The sequence below is a fragment of the Lissotriton helveticus genome, chromosome 2_1 (genome assembly GCF_964261635.1).
Source record: "Lissotriton helveticus chromosome 2_1, aLisHel1.1, whole genome shotgun sequence".
NCBI lineage: Eukaryota > Metazoa > Chordata > Amphibia > Caudata > Salamandridae > Lissotriton > Lissotriton helveticus.
This window is the reverse complement of record NC_136059.1, coordinates 524,429,845-524,443,036: the sequence shown is the minus strand read 5'-3', so window position 1 is coordinate 524,443,036 and position 13,192 is coordinate 524,429,845. Positions and strand designations below refer to the sequence as shown.

The 13,192-nt window shown below is 47.6% G+C and overlaps 1 protein-coding gene across 4 annotated transcripts in view; it reads right to left on the bottom strand.

The window, feature by feature from the left end:
• The window catches only part of MAST4 (microtubule associated serine/threonine kinase family member 4), a 1,958,993-nt gene that overhangs the window by 1,011,501 nt on the left and 934,300 nt on the right, over positions 1 to 13,192 (bottom strand). Inside the window, exon 1 of one of the 4 annotated variants that reach the window (XM_078675184.1) lies at positions 6,466 to 6,571. The exons of 2 other annotated variants lie outside the window; for them this stretch is intronic. In XM_078675184.1, coding sequence (XP_078531310.1) covers positions 6,466 to 6,504 — 39 coding nt within the window. In that variant the 5' untranslated portion in view covers positions 6,505 to 6,571. Of the gene's footprint in view, positions 1 to 6,465; positions 6,572 to 13,192 lie in introns of those variants that run through there. One more of the 4 variants, XM_078675186.1, reaches the window with a different exon arrangement.

Here is a 13,192-nt window from a genome sequence, read left to right as displayed (position 1 = left end):
GTGGGTCAGCATCTGTTCATGGGCACAGCTTCTACGAAGACCACTGCACACAGGAAAGTAGCCCCCCCACACACACACATTGCCTTTATTCAACGAGGCCATCCTCTTGAATCCAAGTGCTTACACCCTTGCATGGATGGACGCCTGAAAGCACATTGGCCACAACTTTAGCGGAGGAGAGTGGAGAAAGTAGCCACGCGCTTTTCATCACTGCCATCTCACACTCCATTCGGTATCCGTCAGAGACCCCTAGGCTCACCGCTCCTGCTTACTACCCACATGCGCCTACTCAAAACACTGAAGCTCAGGGCGTTTACTCCACAGTCTATGTCACCGCCAGTGCTTAATTTGAGCCGGTGTTTTCTGGTGCTAGGCATCAGCACTTAATCATTAACACAACGCTTATAGCGTGAGCTTGACCCAAAGGTACATGGAGCACTTTTCATGAGCATGAGTTAAGAACACATTCTTTTTTTGTGGACACTGTAAGATTAAGTTATTTGCCCAGAATCACAGGATGTTGAGCTTATGCGGAGACTCGAACTTGGTTCCCCAGCTCCAAAGTCAGCAGCTCTGGCCCTTACGCCGCATCCTCTACCCACTTATAGTGTTTCATGGTTAGTAGTCCGTTCTGTTACAGACGATGCTAATAGGAGTAATGGGCAGGCGCAAGCTGCCACCTGATGAGTGCCCCGGTACTTATTTTTTCACAAATTAATCACTGGTCATCACTGCCAAGATGCAACAGTGACTTCAAATGTTTTGGGCCTGCAAAGTAGATCATTCTAGAGCCAACACACGTGCACACCTCCTGCCTGTTCCTCTTCATACCCCTCTCTTAAGAATCTGTTGAGCCCCAGGCGGGCAACTAGAGCCACATTTCGGGGGCGGGGGCTGAAAATATTTCGGGGGGGGGGCTAATTCTTCCAACCACGGACAAAGTGGCTGTGAGAAGGGGTGAACACACAACAAGAGCCTCATTTACAACTAAATGGTCTTTTAAAGACCTGTTAAGTACTCGGGTGCGGCTGCAATTTCATGCTCGCCAGCCCGCGAAGCTGTGTCAGCCCGGGCTGACAGGCACGACGGGGGGGAGGGGCTGAAGCCCCGTGAGCCCAATGGGTGTTGCGCGCCTGTTCAGCCCAATACACCAGGGAGACAAATATGTCCCTCATTCTGGAGCAGAATGTGCCCCGTGTAAGCTTACTACAGTTGGGAGATACACCGCCTAGTCCACCTGAACGTAGAGCACTGTTTGCATCATATGCTTCGACGATGTTGTGGGTCATTGTGTATGTTTACACTCGATTACAAGTAATACTCTTCCCTATATGGTCCTGACATGTATGGTATTGGGAATGATAGGTGGTTCCTGATTTGCGGCATGCCCTTCGGATTGTAGGACCGGTCTTGCACACACAGCAGAAGGTCCTGCTTCAGTGTACAAATGATCAAGAGTGAGTAATGCATTACAACAAAAACTTTGTTATGGGTGCATAAAAAGACTATCCTTAAGTACAAACTTTTCAGTTTGTAACGTCTTCTGTGGCCGTGGATACCCACGAGAGGGCAATGGTCGGGCATGGAAGTCTTGCTGATCCGGACATTGGTCAGCCGTGGAAAACTTGCTGATCCTGATTTTGGTCAGGCATGGAAGTCTTGCTGATCCGTACATTGGTCGGACATGGACGTCTTGCTTATCCAGACTTGAGGAAAAAGGACTTGAGGGTATCTGTAATGAGCAGGTTTAGTGAGAGAGTTCCTTCTGTCATGCTTAGAGAAGCAGGAGGTTAGAGGCTGCTTAAGGGTGATTATGATCCACAGTAGCTGTACGATACAGTGCAGGTGTAAAAGTGGAATGTGTTAGGTTGACATGTTTTCGCACTCTAAATAGTCTCAGGAGGAGATCCCTACCGCTTCTTCAGGACCAAAAGGAAATAGAATACAGTAAAGAAGTAGGTTAAGATTGGCCTCATCAATTGAAGCAGTACCACCAGACAGACCTGGAAGGTGGTCTGATCCATGAGATATAGAAAATTATTCCCATGAGTCAAGCGAGAGCGTGCTAGCCTTGACAATAGTTATGTTGACAGGCACAACCTGCTCAACCTATCCGACCTCTCTAGCAATTTTTTTTAACTCACCCATCACTGCACTAGCATTAACTTGCACTCATCATATGGTGTGAAAACTAAAAGATCTCTGACAAAGCGACCCTTGATGAAGCATGACATCCTTCGGGATGTGTGAGGGCACAAAGTAAAAGTCACTCTGAGTTCCCCTCCCATCTTTCTGATACAAATCCTCCTGTCTTTCCTTAGGAACAGCGGCCTTTCATTAGTAGTGATTCGTTATTTGGGAGCACGGGCAATGGACCTTCATTTGGCACCATGCCCCCCCTTCGTCTCATTTTTTGTACAGTAGTACTCACCCACTGCCTGGCTCAGAGCTTGGCTGCCTCTTCACTTCATATAAAGTCTCTTGCCCTCTGGTCAGCTTCTCTTTCCATTTTACTCTCTTGGTAGTGAATGTATACAAGGTTCTTACACTTTACAGATGATGATGACGACAGTCAGCTCAGAACTATAAAATATACAAACTGGAGGAAACAATCTGTGATGTTTGTGAAAGATACAGTTCTGTGGAGTGCTCGTTCGAGTCTCAGATAAAAATGGACAGAGTTTCTTGCAGCTAGAGCGGGGTGTATTGGCCACGGCTGTCTGCAGTGGAATCGTAGCCGCACTCTCCGAAGAGATACAGCGTGGCCTTGCGGTGTTCGGCGGTGTGCGGAGGAGCCCGACCATTCAGGAAGGCCCAAATATCCTACTGAGACCGCATTGGTCACCGTGTTGGATGATCTACGAACGCGTGTCGACAGGGGTAAGTCAGCATTTTTAGTGGTGCTCGACATGTCGGCCGCGTTCGACACGGTGGACCATACAGTTCTACTGGGCCGCCTTCGGAGTGCGGGAGTAACTGGCCTGGCTTTGAGCTGGTTAACATCTTATCTCTGCAATAGACAGCAAACTGTGGCGTTACCACCGTTTCGATCAGCCACACGACAGGTGAATCAGGGTGTACCCCAGGGGTCAGCGATCAGTCCGATCCTTTTTAATTTATATCTTCGACCCCTAGTAAGCCTGATAAAGTCATTCGGCATATCAGTCATCAATTATGCCGATGACACCCAACTGATTTTTTCATTTGAGGGTAATGAGTGTCTAGAGACACCTTCCACCGATGCATGTCGGCAACAGCAGAATGGCTGCGAGTTAACTCGCTTCAATTCAACGGGTCAAAAACTGAGGTTCTCCACTGCTCCTTGGATCGACTCCCTCGCCCGTTGCCAGATGACTTTTGGCCAGCATCTACTTTGGGCACGGTGACTGCCGCAGAATCGGCTCGCAATTTAGGGGTCTTGTTTGAGCCTAGCCTGCAGCTCGATGCCTCTGTTAACAGGACTGCGGCGACTTGTATGGGCTTGCTTCGAGCCCTACGAAAAATCTTGCCGTTACTTCCCTTAGGAGCCAGAGCAGAAGTGGTGCGTAGTTCCATTCTCAGTAGGTTATACTACTGCAACGCACTGCTTCTGGGAGCTCCTAAGATCCTGATTTTAAAGCTGCAGAGGATTCAAAACATGGCAGCCAAATTGGCTTTATCTCGCCCACGTTCCGCATCCTCATCTGCAGCACTATCTGATCTCCACTGGCTACCTGTCCAGCAGCGGATTGCTTTTAAGGCCTTATGCCTTGTTTTTAGGGCTTTGCACGGACTGGGACCAATGCTGCCCCAAAATCTCTTCTCCTGGTATCAAGCTGCCAGACCCTTGAGATCTTCCTCAGCGTTCCTGGTGACGGTTCCCAGGATCAACAGAGTGAGGATGGGCGGTCGAGCCTTCAGCTTCACAGCCGCCACATTTTGGAACACCTTACCTCTGGCGCTGAGGAGTAGGCAAGATCTGACCTCTTTCAAGAGGGATATCAAGACCCACCTCTTTCCAAGAGCAATGTAGTGTATTTCATCCGATGGAATGATATGGTCTCAGCGCCAGGATACCCTTTGGGTGACAGTCGCGCTTAACAAGTACACATACATACATACATACATACATACATACATCCAAGGGTCAGAAGTGTGATCTAACACTCCTTATTGACTACTGTGCTGGGAGGATATAAATGTATGCTGGAGTGAGGTCCTGCTATGGTGGCTAAGCCCCTTTAAACAACTCAACTCATTGTTGCAAGCATCTGAGGAGCCCTGCAGCATCGCCGCCATTTGCATCTACACTGTTGCTGCCTGTCATAAAGTGCACAACTTACTGAAACTTCAGTGGAACTGAGGAAAGAGAGAAGGGGTTAGGCAACCCAAAACAAATAATGTGATGATGTGATTAGTGAGTGAAACCTCAATAGAAGCGGGCAAGACAGGGAGAGTTGGCAAATCTAAAACAAATAACTTGATAAAGAGCAAAGTGATTGAAAACTCAATCGATAATGAAAAGCATTGCAATAATGCTCAATAGAAATCACTGATAGCCGGATGTATGCTTCTTACGTCGCTTAAGGGGATGAGTTAATGGGCCATTCCTTTAAGGGTTATATAACCTTTCTTCCCCTTTTATCCCTCTGCTATCCTTCTCACTCCAAATAACTAACTAATATCCACAACTGAAATTACTTTCATATTTCACCATATTAATTCACCACTAATCCTTTATGGGCTTGCGGAGTAGCGTGCTTCAACAGCCCATCAGGGGTAACAAGCACTATATAAATACAAACCTTTTTTCCTCCTCTATCCTTCTGCTATCCTTCCGAATCCAAATAACTGACTAACCTATCCACCACTTAAAATGTACTTGCATGTTTCACTATACTAATTCAACACTAATCCTCTATGGGTCCCGGAGTCGCGTGCTACTTGCCAAAAAAGCGCTTTGACGCCTCGTCAGGGGTAGTAAGCACTTATAAATGCAGTTACAATACAATATAAGGTTACGGGTCCACTTTTCTTGTATAAACGCAGAGAAACGGAAAGGCAATATCACACCAAAGGACTCGAGTCATGCACAACTTAAACCATGCTCAGTTTTAACAAGCAGGTTTTGGGGCGGCTCTTCAATTCTTATTAAAACGCCTCTTGTGTTAAAAAGGCGAGCACCAGCCATAGCGTTTGGCTCGCATGAAAAGTCTGTCACTACAACATGGCCGAGTCAAGACTAGCGACATGGCAACTAGTTGTTTCTGTGCGCCCTGCGGCATCACTAGTCCCACAGAGCTACCCTAGAAACTGCAGGTCCTCGCGGCTCAGCGAAAACAAAAGCGCAGACTGGAAGAAATGTGTGAATGGGAAGCTCTCACTTGCAGATATCAACATAAACAAAGTCACTGAGAGCGCCGTGAAACAGATGGAAGTGTTATATGACAGCCAACAAGTTGTATGCAACGTGGCGGCTTACACAGATGGCACCCGAAGAACAGAATTTATGAATAAAATTCCACATTATGCTTTAGCAAATCCCTACAGTAGCGCACGAGGCCTGGGTGAAATTTATGGCGGCAACAGAAATCCTGTTTACATTACACCGAGGATTAGGCCCGGTTTAGGAGGAGGAAATCCGTTTTTAGCTTCACAAAGCCGGTCTTGAAGCAGTGGATCATGTGTAAACCGGGGTTAGTGAATGAGCCGGCCGCGAGCTGCTGAATATATCAAACACCACTTAGAAGCGTAAATGAAGGATTCGGTAAGAGATAGCGAATTAAAATGAAGTGGATTAAAGGGCTGCTGTCCTGTTGTCCAATAAGCATACTGAAACTTTGGAGAAAGCAGCAATATACGGCGTGTAATATAGTGCTTTGGAAACGTACCACGGGCTGGGGCGGGAAACCTGCTGATGTGTTGTGTGGATTACTCGCTGGCACATTTTTAGATGCTTGTTCAACAATCTCTCACGCAGGCAACACGTAGTGCCTGCCGGTGAGTAGTGAGTGGGGTGCGGTGAAGCGCGTCACCAGTGCACACTGTAGAAACATAGCAGGCTCCAATGCCCGGGAGGACACACTCCAAACTGACCCGAAGAGCTACAGCCGCTCTCGAGGCCACAGACGCAGGAGACCAGCTCTGTTTCTATCCAAGGAGCTTGCAGTGAAACTCCCTGCAGTCTGTGTTTCACGCCCTGTCCCGCGAACACCCCCTTAAATAATTTTAATAACTTCAAAGGAGCAGCGTGACGCTGGAAAGAACACAACACTGCAGCACTTTTCAAGGATTGAGGCGGGTTCATTTTTTTCTGGAAGCATGAAATGCACATGTACATGGATGTATGAGGAAGCAGCCCGCACAAAAGCATGCATACCTGTAGAACAGGATCAGCGCGGTGGATTCTGCATTTTCATTCATGGGAAGTAGCGCTTTCTCTAGCGCCTAGTGGCGGCGCGCTAAGCAGTGCACGGTCTTCCTTACCTGCAGCCCCCGCCTCCTCAGGATGCTGGACTCGTCCATGGCTCCCCTCAGTCCTCCCGCGGCAGCCCCTCCATGCTGTACAGGACCCAGACCCCACAGCAGGGCGATCACACCCAGCAGCAGCCGCCGAGCAGTTACATCACGGCTTCTCCCATTGGCGAGGGGGGAGTCAGCTGCCCTCGCTGAGTTATTCACTCCAACAACTTCGGAGATCCCGTCTGCCCGCAGCGCACTGGCGGAGCAGCAGCAAGTGGGCTGCAGGCGCCTGGAAGCGCAGGGAGTCCTGCCAAGGCAGGGAGTCCTAATGTGAAGCGCCCTGACGCCTTCGGGTAAAGTCCGCGCTATATAAAAATGCATAAATAAATAAGGCGCAGGGCAGTGAGCGCGCCGGCCACCGGCGCTGTCCTTGGGGCACCGCCTAGAGCGCCAGCTCCGGGGTCAAAGTGTCAGGAGGCTGCAGCCGCGACCCCCCACTGAGGGGAGCTGCTAAACTTGGAGGTGGGCGCGGCCGGTCGGGGCAGCAGCACACACCCACCCCTGCTGGCACCAAAGACAACAAACGAACCCAGCAGGCAGGCAGCCTCCAGCAAGGAAGAGAGACAGACCTGCTTCCGTCCGCGCGGACAGCCCTGCACCACCATGCGCGGGGAAACATATAAACAAGTCAATTGTTTTCAGTCATAGACACAGGCATTAAAGAGAGCTGGGGAAAATGTGAGGACGGCAATAACAAAAAATAATTATTGACTGCAAAACGAATCTATATTGCAAGCAGGGGAGGCGCAGCGCTGCCGTGCCATCATGAGCAATTTCACAGTCTGCCTCAGCTTGTTTTCCTCGCTCGCGCTCATCGTATTCCAATTCAATGCGAGATGAATATTAAGTGTCCTGCCGGCCCCCCAGTTCTCATTCATAAACGAGGACTGCAGCAGAACGCGCGCAGCAGGCGCACGACCCCCCTGGGCAGACAGCTCCGAGAGAACCAGGCTCCTGGCCAGTTTTACGAGCTGGATGCGACCAGCAAGCTATCTATATGCAATACGCTATAAAATAGCAATATCCCCTTAGGTCTGGAAAGGTCAAAGCAGGCTGACATTAAACACCCAGGTGCAGTAAAAGTGCCACTGACTGTAAGCGCTCTCCATTTAAAATATCTTCAGAGCAGTGTGCAAATCCGCAGACCAGCCATGGGTTATAATGTTAGAAAAGAGTCAGAGTCGCATTAGTGCTGCCTGATAAAAGCAACAGCCTCTTTCTTTCCAGCAGTCGTTAATCCTTTTATCAATCAAGCATTGGCGACGGTAATAGATCTCCCCTCCAATAGGTTGGTGCGGCTATGGTGCAGCATGGCTGAAAGTAAAAAAATAAAATAAAAAGTGCTTTTTTCTTTTTTAATTGTTTGTAGAAGGGCGGGGCAGGAGGCATCTCAGGGGGAGGAACTGAGTGCAACAAGGTGGGTATAGATGCCTCCTGCCTTCCCATCCCAAATAAAAACAAGCATTGGCAAATCCAATAATTCTTGCCAAAGTGTTTTACCCATTATGTACACCAGCATGGCAAGTTAGTGGCATAAACGGGAGCGGAGTGGAGTGTCGTGGAGTGTCGTAGAGTATTGTAGCGTGTCGTGGAGTGGAGCGGTGTGGACTGGAGCAGAGTGGAGTGTTTTGGGGAGTGGAGTAGGGGAAAGTGGAATGTTGTGGAGTGAAGTGTCATAGAGTTGAGTGTAGGGTACTAGAGTGTCAGACTGGAATGTAGTAGTGTGTTGTAGAGTGGAGTAGAATAGAGTGGCATGGAGTGTCCTCGAGTGGAGTATCAGAGTGGAGTGCAGTGAAGTCAAGCGGACTGGAGTAGAGTGGAGTGGAGCAGTGTAGAGTGAAGAGGTGTAGAGTGTTGTGGAGTGGCGTAGTGTGGTGTACAGTAGAGTGGAGTGTTGTGGTGTAGAGTGTCAGAGGTGTACAGTGTCATTGAGGTGTACAGTGTTAGAGGGGAGGGGTGTGGAGTGTCAGAGTGGTGTGGAGTAAAGTTGAGTGGTGTAGAGTCAAGTGGTGTATGCTGTAGAATGGAGCAGCTTAGAGTGGAGTAAAGTGTCAGGTGGAGTGATGTATAGTGGAGTAGAGTGTCGTAGAGTTTCATAGAGTGGAGTAAAGTGGAGTATAGTTTTATGGAGTGGTGTAGCATGGAGTGGCATAGAGTGGAGAAGTGGCATAGAGTGGAGTAGTGTCGTAGAGTAAGTAAAGTGCCAGAATGGAGTGGCCTAGCGTGGAGTAAAGTGTGGTAGAGTGCAGTGGAGTAGTGTGGAGTAAAGTGGCATAGAATAGAGTGGAGTCAGATGGGGTGGTGTGGAGTGCTGTAGGGTGTTGTCGTGGCAGAGTGTCGTGGAGTGGCATAAAGTAGAGTGGAGTAGATTGAAGTGGCCTATGGCGTTGTATACTGTAGGGGACTGGAGGAGCATAGAGTGGCGTGGAGTAAAGCGTCGTTGAGTGGGTTGGGGTAAAGTTGAATAGAGTAGAATGACAGAGGGGAGTGGCATGGAGTGGTGTATAGTGAAGGGGCGAGGGGTGTAGAGTGGAATGGTGGAGAGTGGAGGGGATTGGAGGGGTGTAGAGTGGCATTGGGTAGAGTTCATGGCGCAGAGTGGAGTGGCATACAGTGTAGTAGAGTGTCTTGGAGTAGAGAGTCATGGAGTCGAGTCGAGTAGAGAGTCATGGAGTGGAGTTGAGTAGAGAGTCATGGAGTGGAGTTGAGTAGAGAGTCATGGAGTGGAGTTGAGTAGAGAGTCATGGAGTGGTGTTGAGTAGAGAGTCATGGAGTGGTGTTGAGTAGAGCATACATAGTGTGGTAATGCATTGCTATTAATGCAAACACATTCAAGTGAAATGAATATTACATGTGCATGGATATACAGCTTTACTGATAAAACTATACAGCGCACAAACGGTAATGTGTGTAAATCGGCATCAACAAGTGTATTGATTTGTTTTGATCTTTTAAAAATATTTGTTTCCATCACACTTCAGAATTACAACAAAATTTACTTATTTTGTGGTTTCCTAGTTCTGATATATTCTGAGCTATTTGTACAGTTAATTCACAGGCATTTATATTTGTTGTGTGCTAGAAAAAAACTAACACCCTGCAACCATTTTACATTCCAATACCCAGCAAGATTGTCACATACACACTCTCTTTTTGCAGAGTGGAAAGACAAGTAAGCACCAAGGTTCTTGGGAGACAGAGCCTAACTTTTGACCTCCATTAAAAACAAAGTTCAAATGCCTTTTGTTTTTCTCATTCACGTCTGTACTCCAGCATGGTTATTAGGGGGCATTTCAGACCTCCCCAAAACCCCGAAGTCCAGTGCCTAGGGCATGGGCATGAAATTGAGGAAGATGGTAGTTTAAATTATGCTATTAGTAAAGAGCACTAACCAAAATAAACAAGCTTGTAGACACAGCATTGTTCCTCACAGGCATCTAGTAGTGGCAGAGATAAGTAGAATCAGACAAGGAGAAAGATAAGAGGCAAGAAATATTTTCAAAGAACTACAGCAGTTTCCTGCTGTGAACTAGAATACAGGGGGCAACTGAAAACGTGTACTTTCCTAGAGTACCTCAAGAAAAACAAAAAATAGTTCCCAGAAAGTGAGCCCTCATTGAAGAATATAAAGAGCTAGTCAGAGAGGTGGTAAACAGACTATGCTCTACTGGAGGGACAAAGACAAGCCAGGCAGCCTAAAACAAATAAAGCGAAATTATAGAAAGCAAGCAAATGTGAGTTACAAAATACAAAGCCAATGGTAAGCAGTAGGCGAAATGCATTCCCAGGGAAGCTATCAGAAAGTCCTCAAGTCTTCTTCTTCTTTGCTCTAAAAATGGCTATGACGTGGCCAGAGATGGCCGTGTCATAGTACTTTAAAAAAAAACCATTCCAGCCATGCTGCACAGTAGCCCTGCACAGAGCTGGAAGGGGCAAGCAAAACCACAGAGCAAGACTGGAGGGTCAGAAGTGGCAAGCAACCACTCCAAGCATGATGGGAGAAGGCAAAAAACAACACCGAGAGAGGGGCAGGGGGATGGCAGGGGGCAATCAACAACATGGAGAAGGAAAGCAGTAACACGGAGAGGGATAAGAGGGAGCAAGCCACAGCACAGGGAGAGACAGGAGGATGGGAGGGGTTAGAAGTACATGAGGTAAATGGTGTGCAAACACCTACACTCCTATGGAGTGCTTCAACTGAAAGTAAAACATAGCTCCAAAAGCGCAAGTAGTGGAAGGACAAAAGTACTTGGGCCATGTTCCACAGGAGAGGCAAACACACAAAGAGGTGTAATCACAGAAAAGCAATTAAAGGACAGTAACTATGAAGCTAACTAAAAGTAAGCAATGGGTGGGCTTCTAAGCCCACTGCCTGCAAATAAAATCTCTTGCAAGCCGACAGTGCATGCAATGTCTCGGATGAGACCTAAACATTTGTTAGTGTTTTGGTAAGAAACAATGATACAGAGCACCAGGCTTCACTGAACCACACCAGGGACGTTTCACTGCCCCAGATATCTATGGGGCCATTTTATATGTGATTTTGATGCAAACTACAGCTGAAGAAAATGACTCTTATAAATGTATTTCCTCGAACCATTGGTGACCACCAGGTTGAAAAAACCAACCTACTGAAATCCATTCTTTTACAAACTTATGTTCCATTTATATTTTTTGTTTTTTTAAGAATAGAAGGGTGAATAGATTAAATGGTGGTTGGATGGAGTGTAGGGTTAATTGGTGGGTGGATGAACTGAAGGAGAGGAATGGACAGATGAGTGAGTTGACCAGTGTTAGGTGGATGAATACGTGATTAAGGAAAATGGTAAATTGATAGCTGAATGGGTGAGTTAATAGATAATTGGGTATATTTTTTGATACATGAGCGTCAATGTTTAAAGTGTTGAGAATGGTTGAAGGTTAATGTGATATGAACTGTGGCTGAGTATTTGTGTTTGGCTGAATGAGTGGATGGATAAGTTAATATAAGAATAGGGCAGTGAGCGGATAAGTGGGCAAATTGTGGAGTGGTTCGGTGGATTGATGTGTAAGCGATTTCATGTGTAAGTACTTGTATGAGCTAATAGATGCTTGATAGAAGTAGATGAACAAGGGTCAGTGAATTTCTGGCTCAAATGTGGATACACACATTCCAATGACAAGTGAGTAGATAAGTGAGTAGAAGGGTAGATATGTATGTAAGAGGAGATATTATGCATGTGTGAGATGGTGCAAGTGTGGTGGTGTTACCATGTAGGTGCAAGGTGTGTGTGATAGTGTATCTTGTATATGTGATAGATTGTCGTCGTCTTATACAGTGTGTATTCATACTGTTATATACATACATAGTAGGTACATGCGCTATGATGTGTGTGCATGTAAATGTGATAGTGTTTGTGTTGGTATGATATGCTTGGGTGATGGCATGTATTTTTTGGGCTAATGTGTGTAAATGCAAATTCACATGCTCTGTGTTTGTGTGATGCCATAAGGGTATGTGTGTTACCATTTGCATGCTGGTGTGACAGTCCTTGTGTTGTATGTGTTGATATAACCTGGGATTTGTAGATGTTCTTCACGTGCATTGGAGTGTCTGTAGTGATGTATCTGTGCACAATGTATGATTAACATTGATGGTGTATGAAGGTATGCTCATGTATGAGATGGCCTGCCTGTGTTTGTGTGATATGTATTCAGATGTATGATGTGTAAAGATCTGTGATCTGTGTGTAGGTGGATAGAATGATCTATGTGCTGGCTGATACGGAATATGTGATGTTTGCATTGGATTAGTGTAATGCTGTGTGAGGTGTTTGTGCATTGGTGTGCCTGTGTATATGTATCCCAGGGCTCATCCCTCAGCCCAACGCTGTTCAACGTCTACATGGGCCCCCTCGCACAAGTAACCCGCCATCACAACCTCAACATCATCTCCTATGCTGATGACACCCAGCTCATCCTCTCCCTCACCAAGGAGCCACACACCGCCAAAACCTACCTCCATGAGGGAATGAAGGCCGTCGCCGATTGGCTGAGGAGCAGCCGTCTGACGCTGAACTCGGACAAGACGGAGGTCTTCATCCTCTGACCCACAACCTCAGCCTGGGACGACTCCTGGTAGCCGACCACACTGGGAACAGCACCAACACCCACCGACCATGCACGCAATCTAGGATTCATCCTCGACTACTTCCTCTTCATGTCTAAGCAGGTCAACGCCGTCTCCTCCTCCTGCTACAACACCATCTGCATGCTCCGCAGGATCTACAAGTGGATCCCGACCGAAAGAAGAACGGTGACACAGGCCCTCGTCAGCAGCAGACTGGACTACGGCAATGCACTCTACGCAGGAATCCCAGCCAAACACCTACGATGACTACAACGCATCCAAAATGCCTCCGCCCGACTGATCGTCAACGTCCCCCGCCGCAGCCACATCACCCCCCACCTGAGAGACCTACACTGGCTCCCCATTGACAAGAAGATCACCTTTAAGCTCCTCACCCATGCACACAAACCACTCCACAACGTCAGACCAGCCTACCTGAACAGCAGACTCAGCTTCCACACCCCCACCCGCCAGCTCAGCTCCGCCAGCCTCGCACTCGCCGCTGTCCCCCACATCCAACGAATGACCTCCGGCGGCAGATCCTTCTCCCACCTCGCCGCCAAGACCTGGAACACATTCCTA